Source organism: Callithrix jacchus, chromosome 9 (assembly GCF_049354715.1).
Source record: "Callithrix jacchus isolate 240 chromosome 9, calJac240_pri, whole genome shotgun sequence".
NCBI lineage: Eukaryota > Metazoa > Chordata > Mammalia > Primates > Cebidae > Callithrix > Callithrix jacchus.
In genome coordinates, this window is record NC_133510.1 from 119,052,733 (window position 1) to 119,075,389 (window position 22,657).

At 35.9% G+C, this 22,657-nt stretch overlaps 1 protein-coding gene across 4 annotated transcripts in view; it reads right to left on the minus strand.

The window, feature by feature from the left end:
* Positions 1–22,657, minus strand: part of MED13L (mediator complex subunit 13L) — a 306,319-nt gene that overhangs the window by 52,986 nt on the left and 230,676 nt on the right. For all 4 annotated transcript variants that reach the window (XM_035257744.3, XM_035257743.3, XM_078337398.1 and 1 more), the window contains 4 exons: positions 9,273–9,418; positions 6,193–6,387; positions 5,625–5,813; positions 1,212–1,377 (listed from right to left, as the gene is read on the minus strand). In XM_035257744.3, the coding sequence (XP_035113635.3) occupies positions 1,212–1,377; positions 5,625–5,813; positions 6,193–6,387; positions 9,273–9,418 (696 nt within the window). The remainder of the gene's footprint in view (positions 1–1,211; positions 1,378–5,624; positions 5,814–6,192; positions 6,388–9,272; positions 9,419–22,657) is intronic.

Genomic DNA, 22,657 nt, shown 5'->3' on the forward strand with positions numbered 1-22,657 from the left:
GGCTGAGCGTGATTAAAAATCAAAGATGATAAATGAAAGGAAAAGAAAAAGAAAATATTTATTTGGAAACAATCTAGGCATTGCAGACAGAAGTAAAAATATCTGTACCAATTCAATTATTCTAAAGGAATGGACCATTATAAAGTGACTAGAGGTATCTTTTAAATTCTAGAACGTGACATGATTTTCCACTGCAATTATTTTAGAGTTTATCTACCACATCTTCAATGGCCTATTCTAGAATAAATTCACTGGCCAATAAATATTTAGTATGAAATTCATAAAAGCTGGGTCCAAAGGACAGGTTTTATATCTGTATAAAAACTTTGAATAGTAGTCACTTAAGAAATACTTCATTGGCTTCTAAGTAGGAGAGTTGTTGGAAGTTATTGACAAGAATGTCCATATTCATTCTGTTCCAGAGAATCAAGACTCATTTGTCTACTTTCATTAGTCAAGAAAGTAGACATCTACTCATATTAAAACAGATACGAAACTGTGCTGATTATGTTTACATAAATCTTGATAAGTGGAACAGCATTTATTGACTACTATTTGTCTTTATCATTTAGGCAATTAAAATAATCATCAGCAGTCTTTCCTAAGAATCAATTCTCCCCTTTTTCCAAAAATATGTCAGAGAAGGATGGCAGGCTGATTGGAAAGGAATGAAAGTTAAGTGGGAGAAGAAAAAAAACGTAACTTTCTCAAATCAACAAACAGGAGAGCAGCAGATAATAGACATCCCTCCAACTGTCATCAGTCAAGTTCAAAAATGTATTGTTAATTACAACTAAGGCCAGTATACAATAGTAAATCAACAAGGAAGGTTCTTTTCCTTCGCAACTGAGAGGCATTCATACATTGAGATACACAAGGAAAAAAACCAAACTCCTGGTAACTGTCCTGATACCCATGGTGAATCTCTGAGTCAGTTGTGCTGAAAAAATATCAGGTCAACACCATGCCGACCTGTACAGTATCAGGAACTTGAAAATTTTCCTGGATAATCAAATCAAGTACAGTAAATGTCTTGATTTTAATATCTTTATTTTGAATTTTATCTATGAAATTCAAAATGATGAAATACCAATCCAATGACCTCATTGCACTATTTGGTTACACAGTAGTGCAACGTGATTGACATTTTTCAGGTAGCAATCAAAGAGATGGTACTAAACTATGATCTAGATAGAATCCAGAAAACATACTTGTACTGGGTTCTGTTGAGGATGCATTCCTTCCAGACTCGATGGACCATATGATTGTGGAGTTTTGGAGGAATCTTCCCCGATCTCTTTGGACTGTGCATAGTTATCATCCCCCCATCTTGGGAACCTAGGTGACTGGCAGCACTCTGCATACCTCCACTCTCGCCTGAAATAAAAAAGAAGGCAATTTGGAATATTAGAATTTTAAGGAAAGGTTTCCTACTTCATAGACTGCTATCATATTTAACATAAATATGCATTTTAATTGTTGAAACTCATATACATGTAGCTCTTTCCCTATCCCCTGGCAATAACACTATCTATAATCATGAGTAAAATCTGGATCAGAATGGCTTTTTTTCCCCAGCTCTCTGTCCATAAGATTCTTTGTTTTCTCCCTAAGGCAATCAATCAGATCAACACTCACACACCCATAAGGGCACACACATACTGAGGCACTCCTATTCCACGTGTATTGGACACAACTTAGAAGGAAGGGTTCATACATCACAATATTAAAGATGCAAACTTCTACTGATTGTTTTAAATGTTTAAATCTTAACACAGTCAATGAGTTTCAAGGCAAAAGAAAACAGTAGAGGGAGCTTTATACTCATGTAGCTAAATGGCTGTACAACATCAGCACACAGTGCCCTGGGTAGAAAAAAGAAGTAATGGCACAAAGCTTTTAACAAGGTCAAATTTCAAATTTGTGTGTGGTACTGTTTGTCCTTATGCCTGACACTATGCATTTAAACCTTAACACAAAAACACTGAAAGAGGTTGTCTTGACATTTTATTTCAGAGGATTAAAAATTCACTGGTTTCTCTCTAGTAACAAGTTTTTCCAAACAAAGTTATGTATATGGTCTATTTCTTTCAACTATTTCATTATGATTGTTGATGATACTGATTGTTATTTACATTTTGAGTATTTTACTATTTCTAATATAAAAAAATAACTAAGTCAATTTCCAGTATTAAATTCTGATTGAATCACGTTCATCTATTTGACTTAGTAAGTATATGATGGGTTTTCTTCTCAATAGAATTATGACACAAAACATCTTGACCAAAGTTAAGATGAAAAAGAAAGAAATAACCTTATAACACAAATTAAATATTCTTGTTATCAATGCAAGATTATGATTATAATATGAGCTGAATGGTCAGGCTTACCTCTATTTAAAAGACAAGACTCAAATGCTTATATTCTAAGAAAATGAAGCTCTCTTGTTTCTGATAGAAGTTATTACCATATTACAAATGAGATTTGAACTTCTGTACAAAAGAAATTTGAACTTTCATTGCTACCTTTTATTTTAAAACTTCCAAACTTGGTTCATGATGCAAAAGAATCCACTTCCATTTTACAACTGCTTTTCAAACACTAATTATAAAACTGTAGACAAACTAGACAAGAAATAAACAGAAGCAGATAACAAAGACCTTCTCCCCAAAATATGGTCCTACCATATAGCTAAAGAGACCATATGTCCATGAGAACATAAGGAAACAATTTATGACCAATAAAGGAAAGAGTAGGGAGAAACAAGCCACAGAAACTTTTCTGATTAAAGCTAGGTTGAAGCTTTTCAGTAGCACTTAATGACTGAAATAAAATCTGAGTGGTATCTTAGATGGAATTAAACAAGACTTGTTACTCCAAGCTATTAAAATGCATGTTGAATGTTACTTGCAGTTACCTCTGTACATCGTATATGGAAGAGGCAAGTAGATATACCAATCCAGATAAGGTATGAGTAATGTCACTAAAACTATTTGGCCCCCCTAAGCCCTCTGCTAATTCAGGAGAATCTTAGTGATTTTTAGAGGGCAAGTATCCCATTCTGTCCTATATCTAGAAAAATATGGCATTCAACTACAGAATGTCAAGGCTGACCAAGATTTTCTCTGATGCGGCACTAAGACTCATAATCTATAATTCAACATCCTATGACAGGAAAATTTAGGCAAATTCATTTTACTGCAAAGATATCAGGAGCTTCTGCTCAGTTTTGTGCGTTTAAGGGATAAGGCGACACCAGGGGATTTACTTATCCAAGGCATAACACAAGACCATACAGAGTTAAGGAGGAAGGAATTTGAAAATCCATAGTTAATTAATCCACACTGAAATCCCCCATAACCAAAACTTCTTGATTCTGAATTATGACTATTAAGAGTTCTGTACTGATCAGAGGTCAAAGCATCATGTACACAGCAGGCCTTCAATTTTAAGGTGAATACAAATTTCACTAGGTACAGAGCAAAACAAAAAACAAATAGATAAACAAAAGTGGGTAATTTAATAATGTAGTACAATTGTTAGAAATCCAAACTGTGATATGAAATTAAAAACTTTTCAAAATACTGATAATTCTAATTTTTCTATTAGCATATCTTCTTTATGATGATTGCTACAGAAGACTGTAAAAGTTCTTTTATAGTTTAATATAGTTTGATGGATCACAAATCCTTTGACAAGGAATCATCCAAATTCTCTGCTCTACCAAATGAGAGCTGGAAGCACTTTTTTTATTTCTTAGAAACCGGATCTAGCTCTATCGCCCATGCTTGAGTGCAGTGATACTGTCTTGGCTCACTGCAACCTTCTGCCTCCTGGGCTCAAGCCATCCTCGCACCTCAGACTCACAAGTAGCTGGAACCACAGGCATCTGTCACTATGCTGAGCTAATTTTTGTAGAGATGGGATTTCACCATGTTGCCCAGAATGGTCTCAAACTCCTGAGCTCAAGCAATGCACCTGCCACAACCTTCCAAAATGCTGAGATTATAGGCATGAGCCACCGTGCCTGGCCTTGAATGTACTTTTTTTTTTTTAACCAACTCAGCAAATACATGACTCTTAACAGAGACATGTTGTCCACTTCTATGTTTCCCACAAAACATCTAATAATTTCCTCCAGATAATTTAATAATGTGTGCTAAAATGAGTTTTGAATATTGCTTTAAATTATTGCTACCACTTGTATATGATTTCACTGTTTACAAAGCACTTGTATATATTACCTTATATGTATAACAACCCAATAAAGTATGCTTTTATCAGAAAAGGAAACTGAGATTCAGAAAAAGTATGAGAATTAACAAGGTCAGTCACCTTGTAAAAGATATAGCCAGGTTTTATAGCTAAATGTGTTCAATTACAAAGTCTATGCTTTTCCCCAATATCTTCTTTAACCATGAACATTTATTGAATGCCCACTATCTGCCAAGCATCGTGCTAGAAACTTTGAAATTTTGTCTTACTATGGTAATTTTCATGAGGATTATGTATGTATCATGCTAGTTTCTTTTCAAAGTTTAGCTGCCAAGGCTTTATTTACTCTAATGTTCCTGCCAGCTTGGCCCACGTTCCATGCTTATAAATAAAGAATCTCACTTCAGCTCAAGTATCATGACTGTCCCTTCCATACTGACCACATTTCTAATTAAAATGAGGTCAATTACAATGATAACAAAGTTAATATAGGAAATACACTACTCAACAAAGAGGGCAAAAATGCTCCCAATTTAAACAATTTCTAAATTTTTCCATGAAGACAGGCAGTTCCAACTGTCAAAACTGTCCCAAACAATTAATATTTATTATTATTAAATGCAGACACATTACTGATAGGAAAAAGTATTTATTCAGAGCTTCTACACACTAGCCGAACTTTATGCCTACCAGAGAAAGAGTTGTCCAAGGCTTGTCCCTGGCTGACAATGGCCACCGGGGCTGAGGCTTCAGACATTCTCTAATTTAGCATTCTTCAATTGCTAAAATTTTTTTAAAAAGCAACCTACATTTTGTCTATATGAACACACACATACGTAAAGGGGCAGATGTGTGTGTGCAAACCTTAAGAGAATCTAAACTTTTTTTTTTTTTTTTTTTTTTGAGACAGAGTCTCGCTCTGTCACCCAGGCTAGAGTGCAGTGCCATGATCTCGGCCCTCTGCAACCTCCACCTCCCAGGTTCAAGCAATTCTTCTGCCTCAGCCTCCTGAGTAGCCGGGATTAGGGGCATGCACCACCACGCCCAGCTGATTTTGTATTTTTAGTAGAGACAGGATTTCACCATATTGGCCAGGCCAGTCTCGAACTCCTGAACTCTTGATCCACCCACCTTGGCTTCCCAAAGTGTTGGGATTACAGATGTCACCCAGCGAGAATCTAAACCATTTAATAACAATAAAGACTAATATGGACAGAAGTAAAAATTCTGAAGTATATGAATTCTGTTTGCTTACAGTCTTTCTTCTCCATTTTGTAAAATCCTTATGTTACTCTACTACCTCCATCTTTTCCAATAGGAATTTCTGTTTTCTCACCTGTTCCATGGCAGGGAGACTATACAATTGTCTGGGCTCTCTTCTACCCAGGACACTCCTGGGTCCTACTCACCTAGGATAGCCTGTTCAGGAGAGGTGGGAGGGGTCAGAGGCATCCCACAGTTACTTGGGTCCTTCACGCTACCAAGCCCTTGCTGCCCAACTGTAATGTGGCCTCCAGTATTGGCAACGCTCTGAGGAACCGGGATGTCATTCTGAGAGATCAAAACAAATGCTGAAGGGTAAACCATCCGAACACCACCTATAAGCAAAGAGAACAAGGAGAGAACCAGGACTGAGAAAGAATTCACACAAGACTCCATATTTTATTATTCCAGTGGTCAAAGCTCAGTGGCGAAAATGAGATGCTCATGAAGTGCTGCCAAAAGTGATAAGCTTCATTCTCTCATAAGTTAATAGCTATTGAAACATGTGTTCCAACAGGATCGTAATAGCATTTGGAATATAGGGACCTTGGGTGCTTCAGGCAAGATAACTACTAAGCACATATCATTGTGTCAAGAGAATTTTTTTTAAAAGACAGGAAAATTATGGAGATTATTTCTGATGAATCTGAATTATTATCTTTTTAAATTAGAGGAAGAAGAATAAAGTTCTTCAGGCAAAATATTTTCTCTTACCAACAATTACTTCAACTGCCACAGGGAAATCATCATCATATCCCAACTCATCTTCCTCTTTCAATTCCTCTTTCTTTTTTAGCACCATCGGGTAGAAATACTGCCATTCCTCGATCAACTTGCGAGTGGCTGGGTCTGACATCTTGTATGCTTGGCCTGTCAGCGTCCCATTTAAGCCATAAGGACTTACCAGTACTATGGAGGGGAGGAGAAACATATGCTATACATTAGAGAAATAATTCCTACTTAAGTGCAACACTAAATATGTGGTAATTTTAGGTTACAGTATCACTTAATGTACATTGTTCTTTATTTCCTATTTAAAGTATGATTTAAATAAAATTTTTTTTAATTATTTTTGTAGAGGCTGGGTCACTATGTTGCTCAGGGTGGCCTTGAACTCCTAGATTCAAGAGATCCTCCTGCCTCAGCCACAAAAGTATGATATTTTTAAGTTTCTTAAATTAATATTTATTATTTATATGTCTCTCACCTCCCACAATTTTTAAATGAAACAAAATATGAATAGTATAATGTTATCAGACAGCTATGCTTTGAAACATATACGCATCTGTTTAATAATAGCCTGTACAATGTAAACACTGAATCTTCCAAAACAGAAGAAAATCATTCAATACACATATCCAAAACGCTGCCTAAAACTTGAACACTCTTGTGGTTCCTGAGACTTCCTAAACATCTGCAGTAATCAAAGAATAACATATATAGAAAATTTCAAATACTGGGAAAGTCTAAATGTATAAAAGCTTGAAGCATAATAGTTATCATTTCAGTTTTGACTGTTTTAGAGGCTTGTTGATAAAACAACTCTAAGTAACATTTTATTTAACTCAAAGTAAAGGACCCAAAGTCCTCTATCTTCTTTCAGTATTTGACCTTGATGTCATTTTCACTGAGTGAGACACAGTGATTACCCAGCCAGTTCATAGCCTTGGAGTTAGTACTTCAATCTTTCAAATAACACTTTTCTAAGGAGATAAAGGCCACCTTTTCGTAATCCTAATTTTTTTTTTTTTTTTTTTTTTTTTTTTTTTTTTTTTTTTTTGAGACAGTCTCGCTCTATAGCCCAGGCTGGAGTGCAGTGGTGAGTCCTCGGCTCACTGCAACCTCCGCCGCCTGGGTTGAAGCCATTCTCCTGCCTCAGCCTCCTGAGTAGCTGGGATTACAGGTGCACACAACCATGCCCAGCTAATTTTTTTGTATTTTTAGTAGAGATGGGGTTTCACCATGCTGACCAGGCTGGTCTCGAATTCCTGACCTCATGATCTGCCTACCTCGGCCTCTCAAAGTGCTGGGATTACAGGTGTGAGCCACTGTACCCAGCAATCCTAATCTTTAACATGGTCATTTAACGGAATGTTTTCTTTTATTCTTTTTTTTAAGAGGTAGATGATATGTCACATCAATCGAGAGAGATAGCTATAGACGTCATATGTATTGTGGAGTCTTTCTGCTGTTCCTCAATGATCCAAATGGGATAAAAATACTCCAACTAACAGAGTTAATCAAGGGTAATTTTTTGCAATAATGCTTCCAGGAAATTCCCACATCAATTCAGATAATTATGTTCATAATTATTCTTAAGGCCAGCAACTGCCTAGTATGGTCTTCCTCCACACCAATCATGGAAAATAAGCAGAATAATATTCCACAAAAGTATTTTATGACTTCCATTAGTGACAAAATCAAAAAAATTAAAAGTGGTCTATAGGAACCTGGTATTCCTAATATTATCGTCCCCAATTTTGAAGATTAGAAAGGAAATTCTCTTCCCTCATGACTAGTTATTCCTACTATTACTACCATAACTAAATGCTTTTATTGTGAATGATGAAAAGCTGGATGAAGTCAGATGGTCCTCAGCACTTTACACTCAAGAAAACAGTATTTTTTAAATTCTGACAAGTCATAATTTGGAAATACTGTATAATCTGCACTGTACAGTTTAAGAATTGGTTCTGATGGCTGTGGTTGATAGAAAAGAAAAAAACTGCGTTTTGAATTTTCTAGTAGTGCGTACACTAAACACCCCACTTTACACAGCTTACAATGTATTGCAGTAGGTGAGCTGGAGTTAAAAATTAGGACACAGCTAAATGTGAATTCAATGCTCTCTCTTACCTCAAAAAAAAAATTGTATTATCTTTGGGGCAAGAAACAGATGCTTTCATTGAATTAAATCAGAATAGTTTATAGAAAACAAAAAATAAATAAAATGGAGGCTAAATGCTCATGACAGACTGTTATAGCAATTAAAATATTTTACTCAAGTCTGTTAAAATATGTGTTTTTGAAAATTGTATTGTGTGATATGCTAAGACTATTTCAACCAGACATCTCTAGTAATAACATATTAGACTGAACCAAAAAAAGACTGTTTCCATATGGTTCAATCTAATATTATAACATTTAAAATCTGTTATTCTCAGAGCATCCTGAATTCCAAAGACAAAACAAAGATTTATAATGCTCAGATCAAAAAGACATGAAGTTATTTTGGTGATATCTAGGTGGTAAAGCTGAGAATTAATAAAAATACGAATGTATTAGTTAAATTACAACTAAATGCCTATTACCAAAGCAGTTTAAAATAAAGGTAATAACATCACTGAAGAAACTGTACACTAGGAATTCCAGAACTATGATTCTGGTTGAAATTTCAAATACTAAATTTAATGGTAATCTTCTATTAACCATTACATTCCTAAAACCTTGTTAGTAAACATAACAATGGAAACCTTTAATTTATGACTATGGTCAATTACTCATTGAATTATATTTTTCAAGTATTTATTGATTTCCTTCTGTTCTGAAGGAAATTCTACATTTTATTCTTACAAAAGAATACACATAAGACCATGTTATACATTCGATAAGCTTCAGCAAAAAACTAATATACTTTTATGACTTAATCTTTTCTCCTTTCTTCAAAAACTGACCCTTATGCTTGGCTTTAAAATGTCTGTTTAAGATAATGTCTCACGCTGCAAAACTTTTTTGGGCAAGATGGTTTTCTACTCGCTGGTGGATAGGGGTGGAGAGCAGAACATCGTACTTACCTTGAAATGGTGCAGGTGAAGACTGAGCCATGTGTATATGCTCCTCATTGATCAAATAAATTGGCTGGTGCTGGGCAATCTCCACACTTGTGCATACATTACTTTCTCCATGCAGAAAGAATGTGAAAGCACAGGACAAATGCTCACTACAAAAGAGAGAATGAGAAACTCAACTTTCTATTTTGGTAGGAAATGGGTGCTAGAAACAGGAACTACAGATAAAATACAGCTTTACTTTATCCACTGTCTAGTAAGGCTGACTTCTAATTGATTGTGGGCGAAAAAGAAACTTCTAATTCATTACTGACAAACTTAGCTGCCAGATAAGTCTGGAAATAGAGATATGCTGCATTAAGAACGTTTTAAAGTTACTGTACAAAATGTTTCCAGTTTCATTTGCATAAAATTTAACCCTTATGCCAACTAGAAACACCTAAGAACAGAATGAATTGGCCGGGCGCAGTGGCTCATGCCTGGGAGGTCTAGATGGGCAGATCACGAGGTCAAGATTTCGAGACCAGCCTGACCAACATGGTGAAAGCCTGTCTCTACTAAAAATACAAAAATTAGCTGGGTGTGGTGGCACATGCCTGTAATCCCAGTTACTCAGGAGGCTGGGCCACAAAAACTGCTTGAACCCAGAAGGTGGAAGTTGCAGTGAGCTGAGATTATGCCACTGTACTCCAGCCTGGGCAACAGAGTGAGATTGGATATTTAAAAAAAAAAAAATTGGAATATTTTTCTATCGTCTCAGTGTCTAGCACTCAAAATAAGTCAAATAAATGAATAAACACTTAAAAGACTTATTTTTTAAAGTGTCCCACTGACTCAGTACAAAAGCTCACACCTGTAATTCTATCACTTTGAGAGGCTGAGGCACAAGCATAACTTGAGGCCAGAACTCAAAACCAGAGTGGGCAACATAAGACCCCATCTCCACCAAAAATAAATAAATGAATTAGCCAGGCATGGTGATGTGTGACTGCAGTCTTAGCTCCTCAGGAGGCTGAGGTAGGAGGCTTGCTTGAGCTCAAGGGTTTGAGGTTGCAGTGAACTGTGATCACATCACTGAACTCCACTGTGGACAACAGAACAAGACCCTTGTCTCAAAAACAAGTGGCTTACAAACAAGATCAGAAGGCAACCCCTCAGCACATTTTTGTCAAAATTGTCAACTTTGGCCCTAAGCTAGCCATAACATATATATCTCATAAGAACATTTGCCTGATGAAATAAAATCACTTTCACTAAATAAAGACAAGCAACCACCATTTTTTAAGTCATCTCCAAGATGCCACTTCTTTTCAAAACTTCTCTAAAATATTATAAAGTACATATGGATTACTACTCAAAAATAATAATAAATTTTGTTTCAAGTATAAAATTATAATGCTTGGAAGGAAAATAGTGAAATAAAATGTTACTCTATCACACAATGACACATATATATTTTTCTCTGACTGATATGTTTAGGTAACATTTTTTGTTTCACCAAAATATAACATTTCACCAATAGGAAACACCCAGTCTTGGTATTTGGATATACAGCATGACAAGAGTAAATTCAAGGCAGTGACTACACAATTGTGTAAGAATTTTGAAAAAAGTTTTAAAAACCCTTGATAGCATACTTCTACGTTTAAAAAGTTCACAAAAAGCAAAAAGGCACATAAACATCTACAGGTAATAGTAAACATGCTATCCTTTATGAAAATGACACTAGAAATATACCATCTTCTACATACAACATTATGCCTGGCATATTAAATAGGACCAAAATATAGTTTTACTGATTGTGGACTGGCTTACATTTCAGCTGCAAATTTCACCTAAGGGGGTTTGAGCTGACTTATCACTATTCATGCCCACTATCCCATGTAGTTTCTAGTTTATTTATAAGAAGCTGGTGGGAGAAATAAATGTAAACTGTAGCCACAGAGGATGTTCTCTATTCCACCAATTCCTAACTGTGTATGGGAATAAATACAACCAACATTTATCTAAAAATGGTACAAGGAGCTTGAAGTGACACTGAGTAAAACACAGTCCTTGCCCTCAAGGAGCATATTCACTAGAAAGACTGATATGAAAGGACATGAATAAAATAAAGCCAGGCACAAAAATACAAATAATAACAAAAACAAAATGCCATAGAAAGGCTAACAAATAGTGATTTCTTCAATTTGGAATATACAAATGCTTCAGACAAGAACAAACAAAAATCTGAGAAATGTCCACACAGGTATTTTGCTCAGCTTTTAATCTGGTTGGTTTCTGCTACTGACTTGAGCTCCTTAGACATTCCAAGTATTAATCCCCTGTCAGACATATTGTTTGCAAACATTTTCTCCTATTCTATGGGTTACTTTTTCAGTCTGTTGGTCAGTTCCTTTGCTGTGCAGAAGCTTTTTAGTTTGATGTAATCCCATTTTCTATTTTTGCTCTTATTACCTGGACCTTTTAAGTTTTATTTTTAAAATCCTTGTCCAGATCAATGAATGTGAAGCAGCATTTCTCCAATGGTTTCTTATAGTAGTTTCATACTTTTGGGGGGGTCTTGTAAGAAGTTTTTACATTGAGTTGGTTTTGCATATGGTGAGAAACACGGGTCTAGTTTCTTTCCTCTACATGTAGAAATCCAGTTTCCCAGCATCATTTATTGAAACGACTATTCTTTCCTCCAGTGTGTGCTCTTGGCACCTTCTTTTAAATTAAGTGTCTGTTGATGAGTGAATTTATTTCTGGGCTTTCTGTTCTGTTCCATCGATTTCTGTGTCTGTTTTTATGTCAGTATTATGCTATTTTGATCACTATAGCTTTATAGTATATTTTGAAGTCAGGTAGTGTGATTTTTCCCCCCGCCACCACCGCTTGGTTCTTATAAGCCATGAAAATGGCCAACAGGTATATATTTTAAAAAACGTTCAACATAAGTAATCATCAGGGAAATGAAAACCAAAACCACAGTAAGATATCCCTTCACTCCAATTAAAATGGACATCATCAAAAAAAATAACACTTAACAAGTGTTGACAAGAATGTGAAGAAAAGAGGACTTTTATACAATGTTGGTGGGAATGTAAATTAATACAGCAATTATGAAAAATATTAGAAATAGAACTACTATATGATCCAGTAATCCCGCCACTGGAGATACATCCGAAGGAAATGAACTCAGTATTTCGAAGACTTATCTCCACTCCCATGTTTATTCATTATTATTCACAATAGTTAAGATATGGAATCAACCTAAGTGTCCATCAAGGGATGAATGAATAAAGAAAATGTATATAATGCACAGAGGAATACTGTTAAGTTATAGAATGAAATCTTGTCATTTGAGACAACATGGATGAACCTGAAGGGCATTATGTTAAGTGAAATAAGTCAGACACATAAAGACAAATACCACATGGTCTCACTCATATGTGGGATCTTAAAAAGCTGATCTCATATAAGCAGAGAGAACTGTGATTATCAGAGGAACAATAAGTTCTAGTTTTCTATTGTAAATTAGGGTAACTAGTTAACAAAAATGCATTGTATATCTCAAAATAGCTAAAACAGCTAATGTTCTTACCACAGAGAAGTGATAAGTGTTTGAGGTGATTAACAAATTAAAGGTGTTAATTGCCCTGATTTGATCATTACATACTATATACCGGTATCAAAGCATCACTTTGTAGCTCACAAATATGTACAATTATTATGGGTCAATTTAAAAGAAAATAGAACTTAAAAGGAAAAAGAAAAAAATAGAGTTTAATAGTGTAAACAAAAGAAATAAGAGAAACCACGAGGCAAGGGACAGATGTGGTTAAGAGAGGATGTAGTGTGGAAATTCTACATAGAGGAATGGTGGGATGGTAACTGGAAAGGAGTGAAAAGAAAAAAGATGTTGGGAGAAACATCAAAAGACTTGTACATGCAAAATAAGGGGGAGCTAATTTAATAATTGGTTTAAGAAAGTCTAAAGAATTGTTACAAAAATTTCAAAATAGTATTCATTTGAATTTGCTATGTCCCAAAAAAACAGAGTTGAGAAGCATAAAGACATAAAAAAAAACAAAATCAAATAAAGAATTTTTTATATTGATAACTTAAAAAACAAAATGTCATTTTAAAAGAGACACTGAAAAGAAAAATAGGCAGTTATAGTAGAGATATAACAGAAGCCACCAGTAACTATATAATTTTTAGCAAGTTATTTGATCACTGTGATCCGTTTCCATATATGTAAAAGCACCTGTTAGAGCAGACTGCTGGGCCCCTGGGGCTCTGATTCCGGTGGTTTAGGGTGGGCCCCATAAATCTGCATTTTTAACAAGTTTCCATGTGATGCTGCTGCTGCTCCTGGCTGAAAGACTACACTTTGAGAATCACTGGATTTGATAATGACTAAATTCCTTCCCAACTAATAAATTCAATTTTTTCTAAGATCATATAAAACACGGACAGGAAGGACAGCACTGACACTAGAAAGTCAAATCCCCCTGTGACCTAGCAACAGTACTTCTAAGAATTTATCCAACAGATAAAACTATGGAATTGAGTAGTTATAGATTACAGTACTGCTTGTGATAAAGTCTGAACAACACTAAAATGTCCATCAGTAGAGAACCTGTTAACTAAACTGTGGTATATAAGCTACAAAGTAATACCCTGTAGCCATATAAAAGGAAATGATCACACTGATATGGAAAAAATTCCAATGAAGACTGTAATGAGAAAAAAGAAATACAGTGGCCGGGCACGGTGGCTCAAGCCTGTAATCCACTTTGGGAGGCCGAGGCTGGTGGATGACAAGGTCAAGAGACCGAGACCATCCTGGTCAACATGGTGAAACCCCGCCTCTACTAAAAATACAAAAAATTAGCTGGGCATGGTGGCGCATGCCTGTAATCCCAGCTACTCAAGAGGCTGAGGCAGGAGAATTGCCTGAACCCAGGAGGCGGAGGTTGCGGTGAGCCGAGATCGCACCATTGCACTCCAGCCTGGGTAACAAGAGCGAAACTCTGTCTCAAAAAAAAAAAAAAAGAAACAAGGTACAGAACGGTCAGAATAATATACACCCAGTTGTATAAAACGGGAAAGTGGGGAGAAAAATATATCCACACATAATTTGCTTACATTGGCATAACATTTTTATGAAAAGATCATTTAAAAAACCTAATAATGGCTGGGCAAGGTGGCTCATGCCTGTAATCCCAGCACTTTAGGAGGCAGAGTTGGGTGCATCGCTGAGCTCAGGAGTTCGAGACCAGCCAAATACAAAAATCAGCTGGGTGTGGGCTAAGGTAGGAGGATCGCTTGAGCCTGCAGAGAACCCAGACCATGCCACTGCACTTTAGCCTGGATGACAGAAAGACTCTGTCTCAACACACACACACACACACACACACACACACACACACACACACCTAATAATAAAAACACACCTAATAATATTGTTCCCTCAGGGAATGAAACAGCATGACTAAGGGAGAAAGACAATTCACAATACTTTTTATACTTATAGAAATGTGGGGTCAAGAGTCACACAGAAAGCAATGTGAATGCAAGATCTGAGGAAGCCCCTGTTTCCTATCTTTCTGCAGCACTGCTTGTTGGCCCAACCAGAGGAGTGCTCTAGAGGAATCGTGGGGCCTCCATTTGTCATATTTGGCACTTAATCAAAGCCTGCTGAGTCCCTGAATTTGTTATCCAACATACTGGTTATTTGATTAGCAAGCCATCAATATATTTATCCACAGCAATGCTAAAAATGGTGAAATAAAAACTGCACTGAGGACAGAATCCTGTGTCATCTCATCAGATAACTCCAAGTTACAAATTCAACAGTGTGTTGTCACTCATTTACTAATTCTACTCTAAAGGGAATAATCAGAAAGGTTATATCAAATCTCTTGATAAAATATGGATACATAACAACTATTATATTTTACTGATCTAGAAATCTGCCTATAAGTAAAATTCAGGTGTTTTCATACTAGGTCCAACCTCCCTCATTTCACAGATGAGGGCTAAAAATCGGGCTATAAAATGGGGCTAAAGAGGTTAGTGTGCCAATAACACTTTTAAATTCACAACTGGAATTAGCCTTAAAAGTCCATGTTCTTTCTTCTACCTGGCTCATATGTAAATGGGAACATTCATTTATATCTCTATCAACTTAAATTTTAAATTGTTAAAATGAGATCAGATTTGGGAAGGAGCACTGAAGATAAGGGGTTCTACAAATACAGATATGTAAGGGTATGCAGTGTTACATGTGGATGGGGAAGTAAATCTTTACTACAAGCTCTACACCATGTTCTTACTTCTTGTCACTTATTATTCACTTTTACCTGAACCTTTAATCACCCCATTTATTTCATATACTTTCACTAAAAAAAATTTTAGGAGACTTTGGAGATTATTAAGGTCAACTTCTTCTGATTCAGGGGAAAGTCAAAATTGTGCCCAAAGTTACAGAGCAGGTTCAGAACACAGTTGGAATAAAAACCTGGTTCTTAACAGAGTGTTCAGTACAGCCAAGATTCTGTACCTTAGATCAATGTTGCCTTCACCCGTATTCAACATCAACATAATCAGACACAATGTAACTTAAACCAGCCCCTGCATCAATCTACTTACTATCTCCCTTACTGTTATGGGCCAGAAGATACTAAAATGAATACACAGAACCAGAAACATGACAAGGTCAAAGGAAAATTGGAGCCTCATCCCTGTTCTCTTGGGAGCATGCCACCTGACAAGTATTCTACGCCTTCTCAACTATTTATTCTCCACTCTTTACTCAGTAAATCAGGTCTGATTCAAGTAATTCTTTGTTTAACCTCTTTCTCACCTTAAAAACCTAGGCAGTTAAACTTAATTCACCCTTCCCTAGAGCCCTAGAGATTCCATTTCCTCTGTGAAGGTACTCCTATACTTACTTTCTTCCATCATGAATCATCTTTATTTCTTCCCTCAATTTGCTTCAGGTAACCCAACCATGAAATACCCCCTCTTGACCATATTACCCTTTTTTCTTTTTTTCACCCTTTAACAACTAATATCATGTAACTAACATATAAATAAAATAATAAAACTAATAGATATTAATACTAGAATCATCACTAATGTCCACACAATGAGATAACCTTTCTAAGTACTGTAAAAATAAAAAATAAAAGAAAGAAAAATAAGGAACTAAGACAGAAAATAACGGGAGGTGGGGTCTATATTTAAAATGGAATTGGTCAGAGAAAAGCTTCTCTTAAAAAAAAAGAAGGGAAGCATTTTAACTAAAGTTTGAATCATAAGAAAAAGGAAAGTGGTAAAAAACCATTCAAAAATTAAAAATTATATGTTCAAAGGTATGGAGTTGAAGAGTTTGCCATTTTTAAAGACATTTTAAAAAGGCAATGTGGCTACATCGCTGTGAAAAGGAATAAAACCTAGTGTAAGATGAAGTTGAAACGACAGAATGTGAACAAAGTAAGCCTACTGAAAAGGCAAAGATCATAGTAGCCACAATAATTAAAATAAATCCATCTACATATTGCACAAAAGGTATTCAAAGTAAAATTACACCAAAAGTTAAAAAAATGTAGAAAATCATATGCCAGATGAATTCTAAAAAGAATAAACCTGGTCTAGAAATAACAATAAAACAATGAAATATTTTAAAACTTAAGTTCGTCAATAAATAATATAAAGAGAAATTCAACAAGAAAAGTAATCAATCTCGAACATGTATGTACACAGCCATATTGGTATGCAATATAGCTCAGAAATATAAACAGAAAAAAATCAGAATAAGGAGAACCTGACAAATCCAAAATTAATAAATATTTTAACATGTTTTCTAGTGTGTATAATGGCTTTTCATAAAGAGAGAATGTATTCTCTTTCCATGAAAACATGGAAGAGCTACAAAAATTGAATGTGTAACAAGATACAAGTAACAAATTTCCAAGAAATGATGATATACAGTGTATTCTTTTTCTTCCCTTTTATTTTTGAGATGGAATCTCAATCTGTCTGCCCAGGCTGGAGTGCAATGGCAGGATCTCCACTCACTGCAACCTCTACCTCCCAGGTTCAAGCGATTCTCATGCCTCAGATTCCCAAATAGCTGAAATTACAGACATGAGCCACCACGCCCAGCTAATTTTTGTATTTTTAGCGGAGATGGGGTTTCACCATTTTGGCCAAGCTGGCCTCAAATTCCCAACCTCAGGTGATCCATCCACATTGTCCTCCCAAAGTCAGTCTACATATTCTTTTTTTTTTGGAGACAGAGTCTCACTCTATCACTCAATACCATCACCAGGCTGAAGTGTAGTTGTGCGATCTTGGCTCACTGCAATCTCTGCCTCCCGGGTTCAAGCAATTCTCCTACCTTAGCCTCCCAAGTGGCTGAGATTACAGGCCACCACACCAGCTAATTTTTATATTTTTAGTAGAGACAGGGTTTGACCATATTGGCCAGGATGTTCTCAATCTCCTGACCTTGTGATCCACCCGCCTCGGCCTTCCAAAGTGCTAGGATTACAGATGTGAATCACTGCACCAAACCTTACATATTCTTTAACAACAGTGCAATTTAGTTAGAAATCAATAGTTGTTTTTTTTTTTTTTTTTGTTTTGTTTTTTAAAGGTTAAAATGAAATCCTTTTGTTTGGAAACTTAAAACATATACTTCCTAAATAAATCATGGGTTACAGAAGAAATCACAATGGAAATCACAAAATTTTTAAAACTGAATGGCAATGAAAGTAATCCATGTCAAAATCTGCCAGAAACAGTACTTAGAGTAATTTATATCCTTATATGCCTAGAAGAAAGTCTTAAAATAAATGAAGAAAGCAAAGAGTAAACACAATAAAACAGAAGAAAAAAAATAATGACAAAATATACGTTATTAGTAAAACAGGGAAAAGCAATAGAAAGGATTAACAAGATAAAATACTCTTTTTGAGCAGACTGACAGATGACAAAAAGCTAGGTGTAACTGATTTAAGGGAGGGATGAAAGATGTCCGTGCAGGGAGGTAAGTGCTCTAATAAACAGTACTGGGAACAAAAAGAGAGGAAATAACTACAAAGAAGGAATGCTTTTAACAATAAAAACACTGTAGGTATAGTATCTTTATGCTGATAAATCTGATACATATGAAATGAATAATTTTCTTTTAATTTTAAAAATCTTTTCCTTCATTTTTCTATATAATATCTGCTGCTGAATGAAATAATTTTCTATAAAAATGAAAGAATTAGAAAAGAGTAACTAAAAAAATCCATCCACCTACTTCAATACCATCTTAGAAGGTTTTATCAAATTTTCAAGGCTCAGCCCATTTCTTATGCAAACTGCTTCACAAATGATGTAAGGAATTGACATCAGCAAATACATGAAACTAATACAGTGCATTAGCACATGAATGAGAAAAATCAGAGAATCTATCTCAATACCTAGAAAAGAAGTATATGTTTAATTTCAGAAAAAAGTTCAATAATAATTTTTTTAAAATTCTTACGGAATTCTGAAAATCAAAAGGAACTGACAGAAACAGATAAAGCAATTGTGTTGCTTAATGTCAAAACTTTAGAAGAATCCCTTTTAAAAAACGGAGCAAAACAAAGATACCCACTTTTCTACACAACACTGCCCTAGATATCCAAGTCAATGCAGTGAGACAAGACAAGAAAAAAGGTGGTATAAAAATTAGAAAGGAAGGGGTGATGCTATCTTTATTTGCAGATGGATGTAATTCTCTTGGATTTCCCATGTAGACTAAAAGAAGTAACAAATACATAGACTAAAAGAACTAACAGAAGAGATCAAGAAAGTAGGTAAGGTTGGTAGATACAAGATCAACAATAGTAGTGTTCTTACCAAAAAACTTAGAAAATATAATGGGAAAAGTATATCCCATTAGCAATAGCAATAAAAACTATAAGGTACCCAGAAAATAAACCAACAAAAGACATTTTAGGTTTCCATGGAGAAATTTATAGAATAATCTGCTTGAAGAATATAAAAGAATATATAAAGTCTTTTTAAAAGATGAATCACATTCCCAGATATAATAAATACCATAAAGATCACAATTTCCCCAAAACGACCTAAAAACCCCATGTAATTCTAATCAATATTCTAAATAAGTTTTTGACAAGCTGATTTTAACATTTATATAGTCAAGAATAGCGAACTCAATTTTGAAGAAAAAAAAGTGAGTGACAACCTGCTGTATCACTATTTATTATTAAACCATGGTAATTACAACAGGATAATAATCATGACTCAGAGACAAAGAGGCTAATGGAATAGAACAGGAAACTCAGAAACCAACCCTCCAATGGCCCAGTAATCCCCAACACCCAGTCCCAGTTACCTCTCTAACCAAATGGACTGTTACTCTTTCCCCTTTCTTCCTACATTCCAGCCTAATAAGCTTGCTCACTATTCTTCAAACAAAATAACCACAATTTGAACTTACTGTTCCCTGTGCCTAGAACTCTCTTCCTCTCAGATATCAGCATGGCTCCTCTCTTCACTTCTTACAAGTTTTTCTTAAATGCCACCACCTCACCAAGACTGATCTTCACTACAAAATTTAAACTTACGCCCCTCCATAGCTCTCTTCTCTTTTTTTTCCCCCCCAATAACACTCATCACACTGATACACTAACCAAAAGGCTCAGAAGCTCTGTGGACCTAAAAACAATCAGCAAACTATAAGGCTCTCTACATATTACGTTCTTTCTATAGATACTAGAAACAAAGTGGGGTGAGAATGAGAGTAAGAGGAAGGAGGAGAGTTAAGGAGAAAGCATAAGAAGAGGGAAGGGGACAGAAAAAGATGGTAGAGGAGAGAGGGAGAAGAATATAGGAAAAGGTGGCAGGAAGAAGGAAGTAAAGAAGAAGAGAGGGAGAAGATGATGTGGTAGGATCAACTTGGGACTGTGATGTAAGAGTTTGATCAGGTTTCTCTTTAAAAAAAAAATCACATTGAAGAACATAATTATAATACTGGAACAAATTCATATTAGGAACTTTATAGAGGTTTGTTCCATAGCCGTACACTTGCCAGGTGTTGTATTTTTTAAAATCGATGTGTAAATTTTGAGGAATGAAAGTAAGTGAAACAAATGCTAGAATATTTATGACTAATAAACACTTGGGCTTATACCTGAAATTTGTTTACAAGAACATCATTTTAAGTGTCCTACATAAACATTATTGATAATATAGGAAACCACTATAAAAATTATTAAACTATTTTCAAAATAAGAAATTCATACTTCAAGTACATTACATGACATAGGGGAAGTTTATTCAAGTTAAAAACCCTTTTCACTGGGTGCCTTATTTTCATATTTCATCTGTGTTACAAGTATGTCTCCAAATACTTCATCAGATGTTTCTAACTCTTTATTCCTTGCTTCAAAGATCTAATTTTTTCTGGAATTAAAGTAAGAAAGAGACCATCAAAATATTTTATTTCAAAGTACCCCGGGTAAATATGGTCATGTCAGTTTGTGAGCAGTACAAGCTCCTCCTCACTCCTACTTCATCTTGGAGCTTCCCTAAACATCAGAATTTTAAATAACATATTTTTTGCTCTCTAAGGTATGAATCACGAAGGAGTGTGTGTGTGTGTGTGCACGCGTGCGTGTGTACATATATTCCTTTTATATACATATAAAAGAAAACTGTATTAGAGAAAGCCCATCTACTACTTAAGTGCTAAACAGCTAAACACGACATAAACCTATTCCCTCCTGGCAATTAGTATAAAAAGGAAACACTCAGGATTAGCACTGGTATACAATCACTTCATGAGCGACTCCTCTAGCCTCACTCAAGCAGTCAAACTACCCAGTCAAACTACTTCAAGACTGAACACTCTGAGTACCGCTCTGATTCATACTTCTACGGTTTTGCTTGTGTTGCTGTTTTGCTGAGAATAAACTTCTCAAATTATTGTTCATCTAACCCTTACTCATCTTTTCCATGATATTACCTTTAAAGCCCCAGAAAAGACTAAAATGCTCTTACACATTTCTGTGTATATCTCAATCACAGCACTTCAATTTTCATAAGTTTATGTTTAGCCCATCTTACTAAATTTTGTGAGGACAGGAATCACATTTTACCTATCATTTTGGACCCCAGTACTTAGTATGATGCTTGCCATAGGCAGGTGCTACGTTAGAGTTTCTGATACGTTATAACTTTCCTTTAAATTTTTCTGGCATTTTACTATAAGATTCAGAAATAAATAAATCCTAGAATTCTGAGTTATGAGGTGTGGAAGAACACAAATGTGAAGCTCTGATAGTCTGGCAAGGAATGTATCAGGGGATATACATCGGTGGCCTTGAGAATTTCTGACAATCTCTCTAACCATTTGTCTGAAGTGACCCTGCCTGAGGCACATTCCTGACAGTTATGGAGAAAAATACAGTGTTGACTCTCTTTGTAGCCCAAGGTAGCCTATATTCTCTGGGCTAGAAAGGAGACTAACATAGCAGTCTGACATCACTTTCACTTTCTCCATAGAGTCTTCTCATATTAGCTCTTCCCACGGAGATCTCTTTCTTCTCTGCTACCAACGGTACTCACCTCTCAATGGGCACCCATACTATCAGAGAAACTCAGGCTGGGCTCAGTGGCTCACACCTGAAATCCCAGCACTTTGGGAGGCTGAGGTGGGTGGATCACCTGAGGTCGGGAGCTCAAGACCAGCTGGCCAACATGGCGAAACCCCGTATCTACTAAAAATACAAAAATTAGGCCAGGCGCGGTGGCTCACACCTGCAATCCCAGCACTTTGGGAAGCCAAGGCAGGAGGATCATGAGGTCAGGAGTTCCACATCAGTCTGGCCAACGTAGTGAAACCCCAACTCTATTAAAAATGCAAAAAATTAGCTGGGTGTGGTGGTGTGCACCTGTAATCCCAGGTACTCAGGAGGCTGAGGCAGGAGAATCTCATGAACCCAGGAGGCTGAGGTTGCAGTGAGCCAAGATTGTGCCATTGTACTCCAGCCCAGGCAACAATGTGAGATTCTGTCTCAAAAAAAAAAATACCCAAAAACAAAAATTAGCTGGCTGTAGTGGTGCAGCCTGTAATCACAGCTACTCAGGAGGCTGAGACCGTAGAATTGCCTAAACCTGGGAGGTGGAGGTTTCAGTGAGCCAAGATCATGTCACTGCAGTCCAGCCTGAATGACAGAGCGAGACTATCTCAAAAACAAAAACAAAAAAAGAAAAAAAGCAGAGAATCTCACTTAACATTCATGAAGCACACCTTTTCTTACTTCGTTAAGAGAATCTCACTTAACAAACATTCTGGCACACCTTTGTGCCAGACACTGTCCTAGATTTAGGGA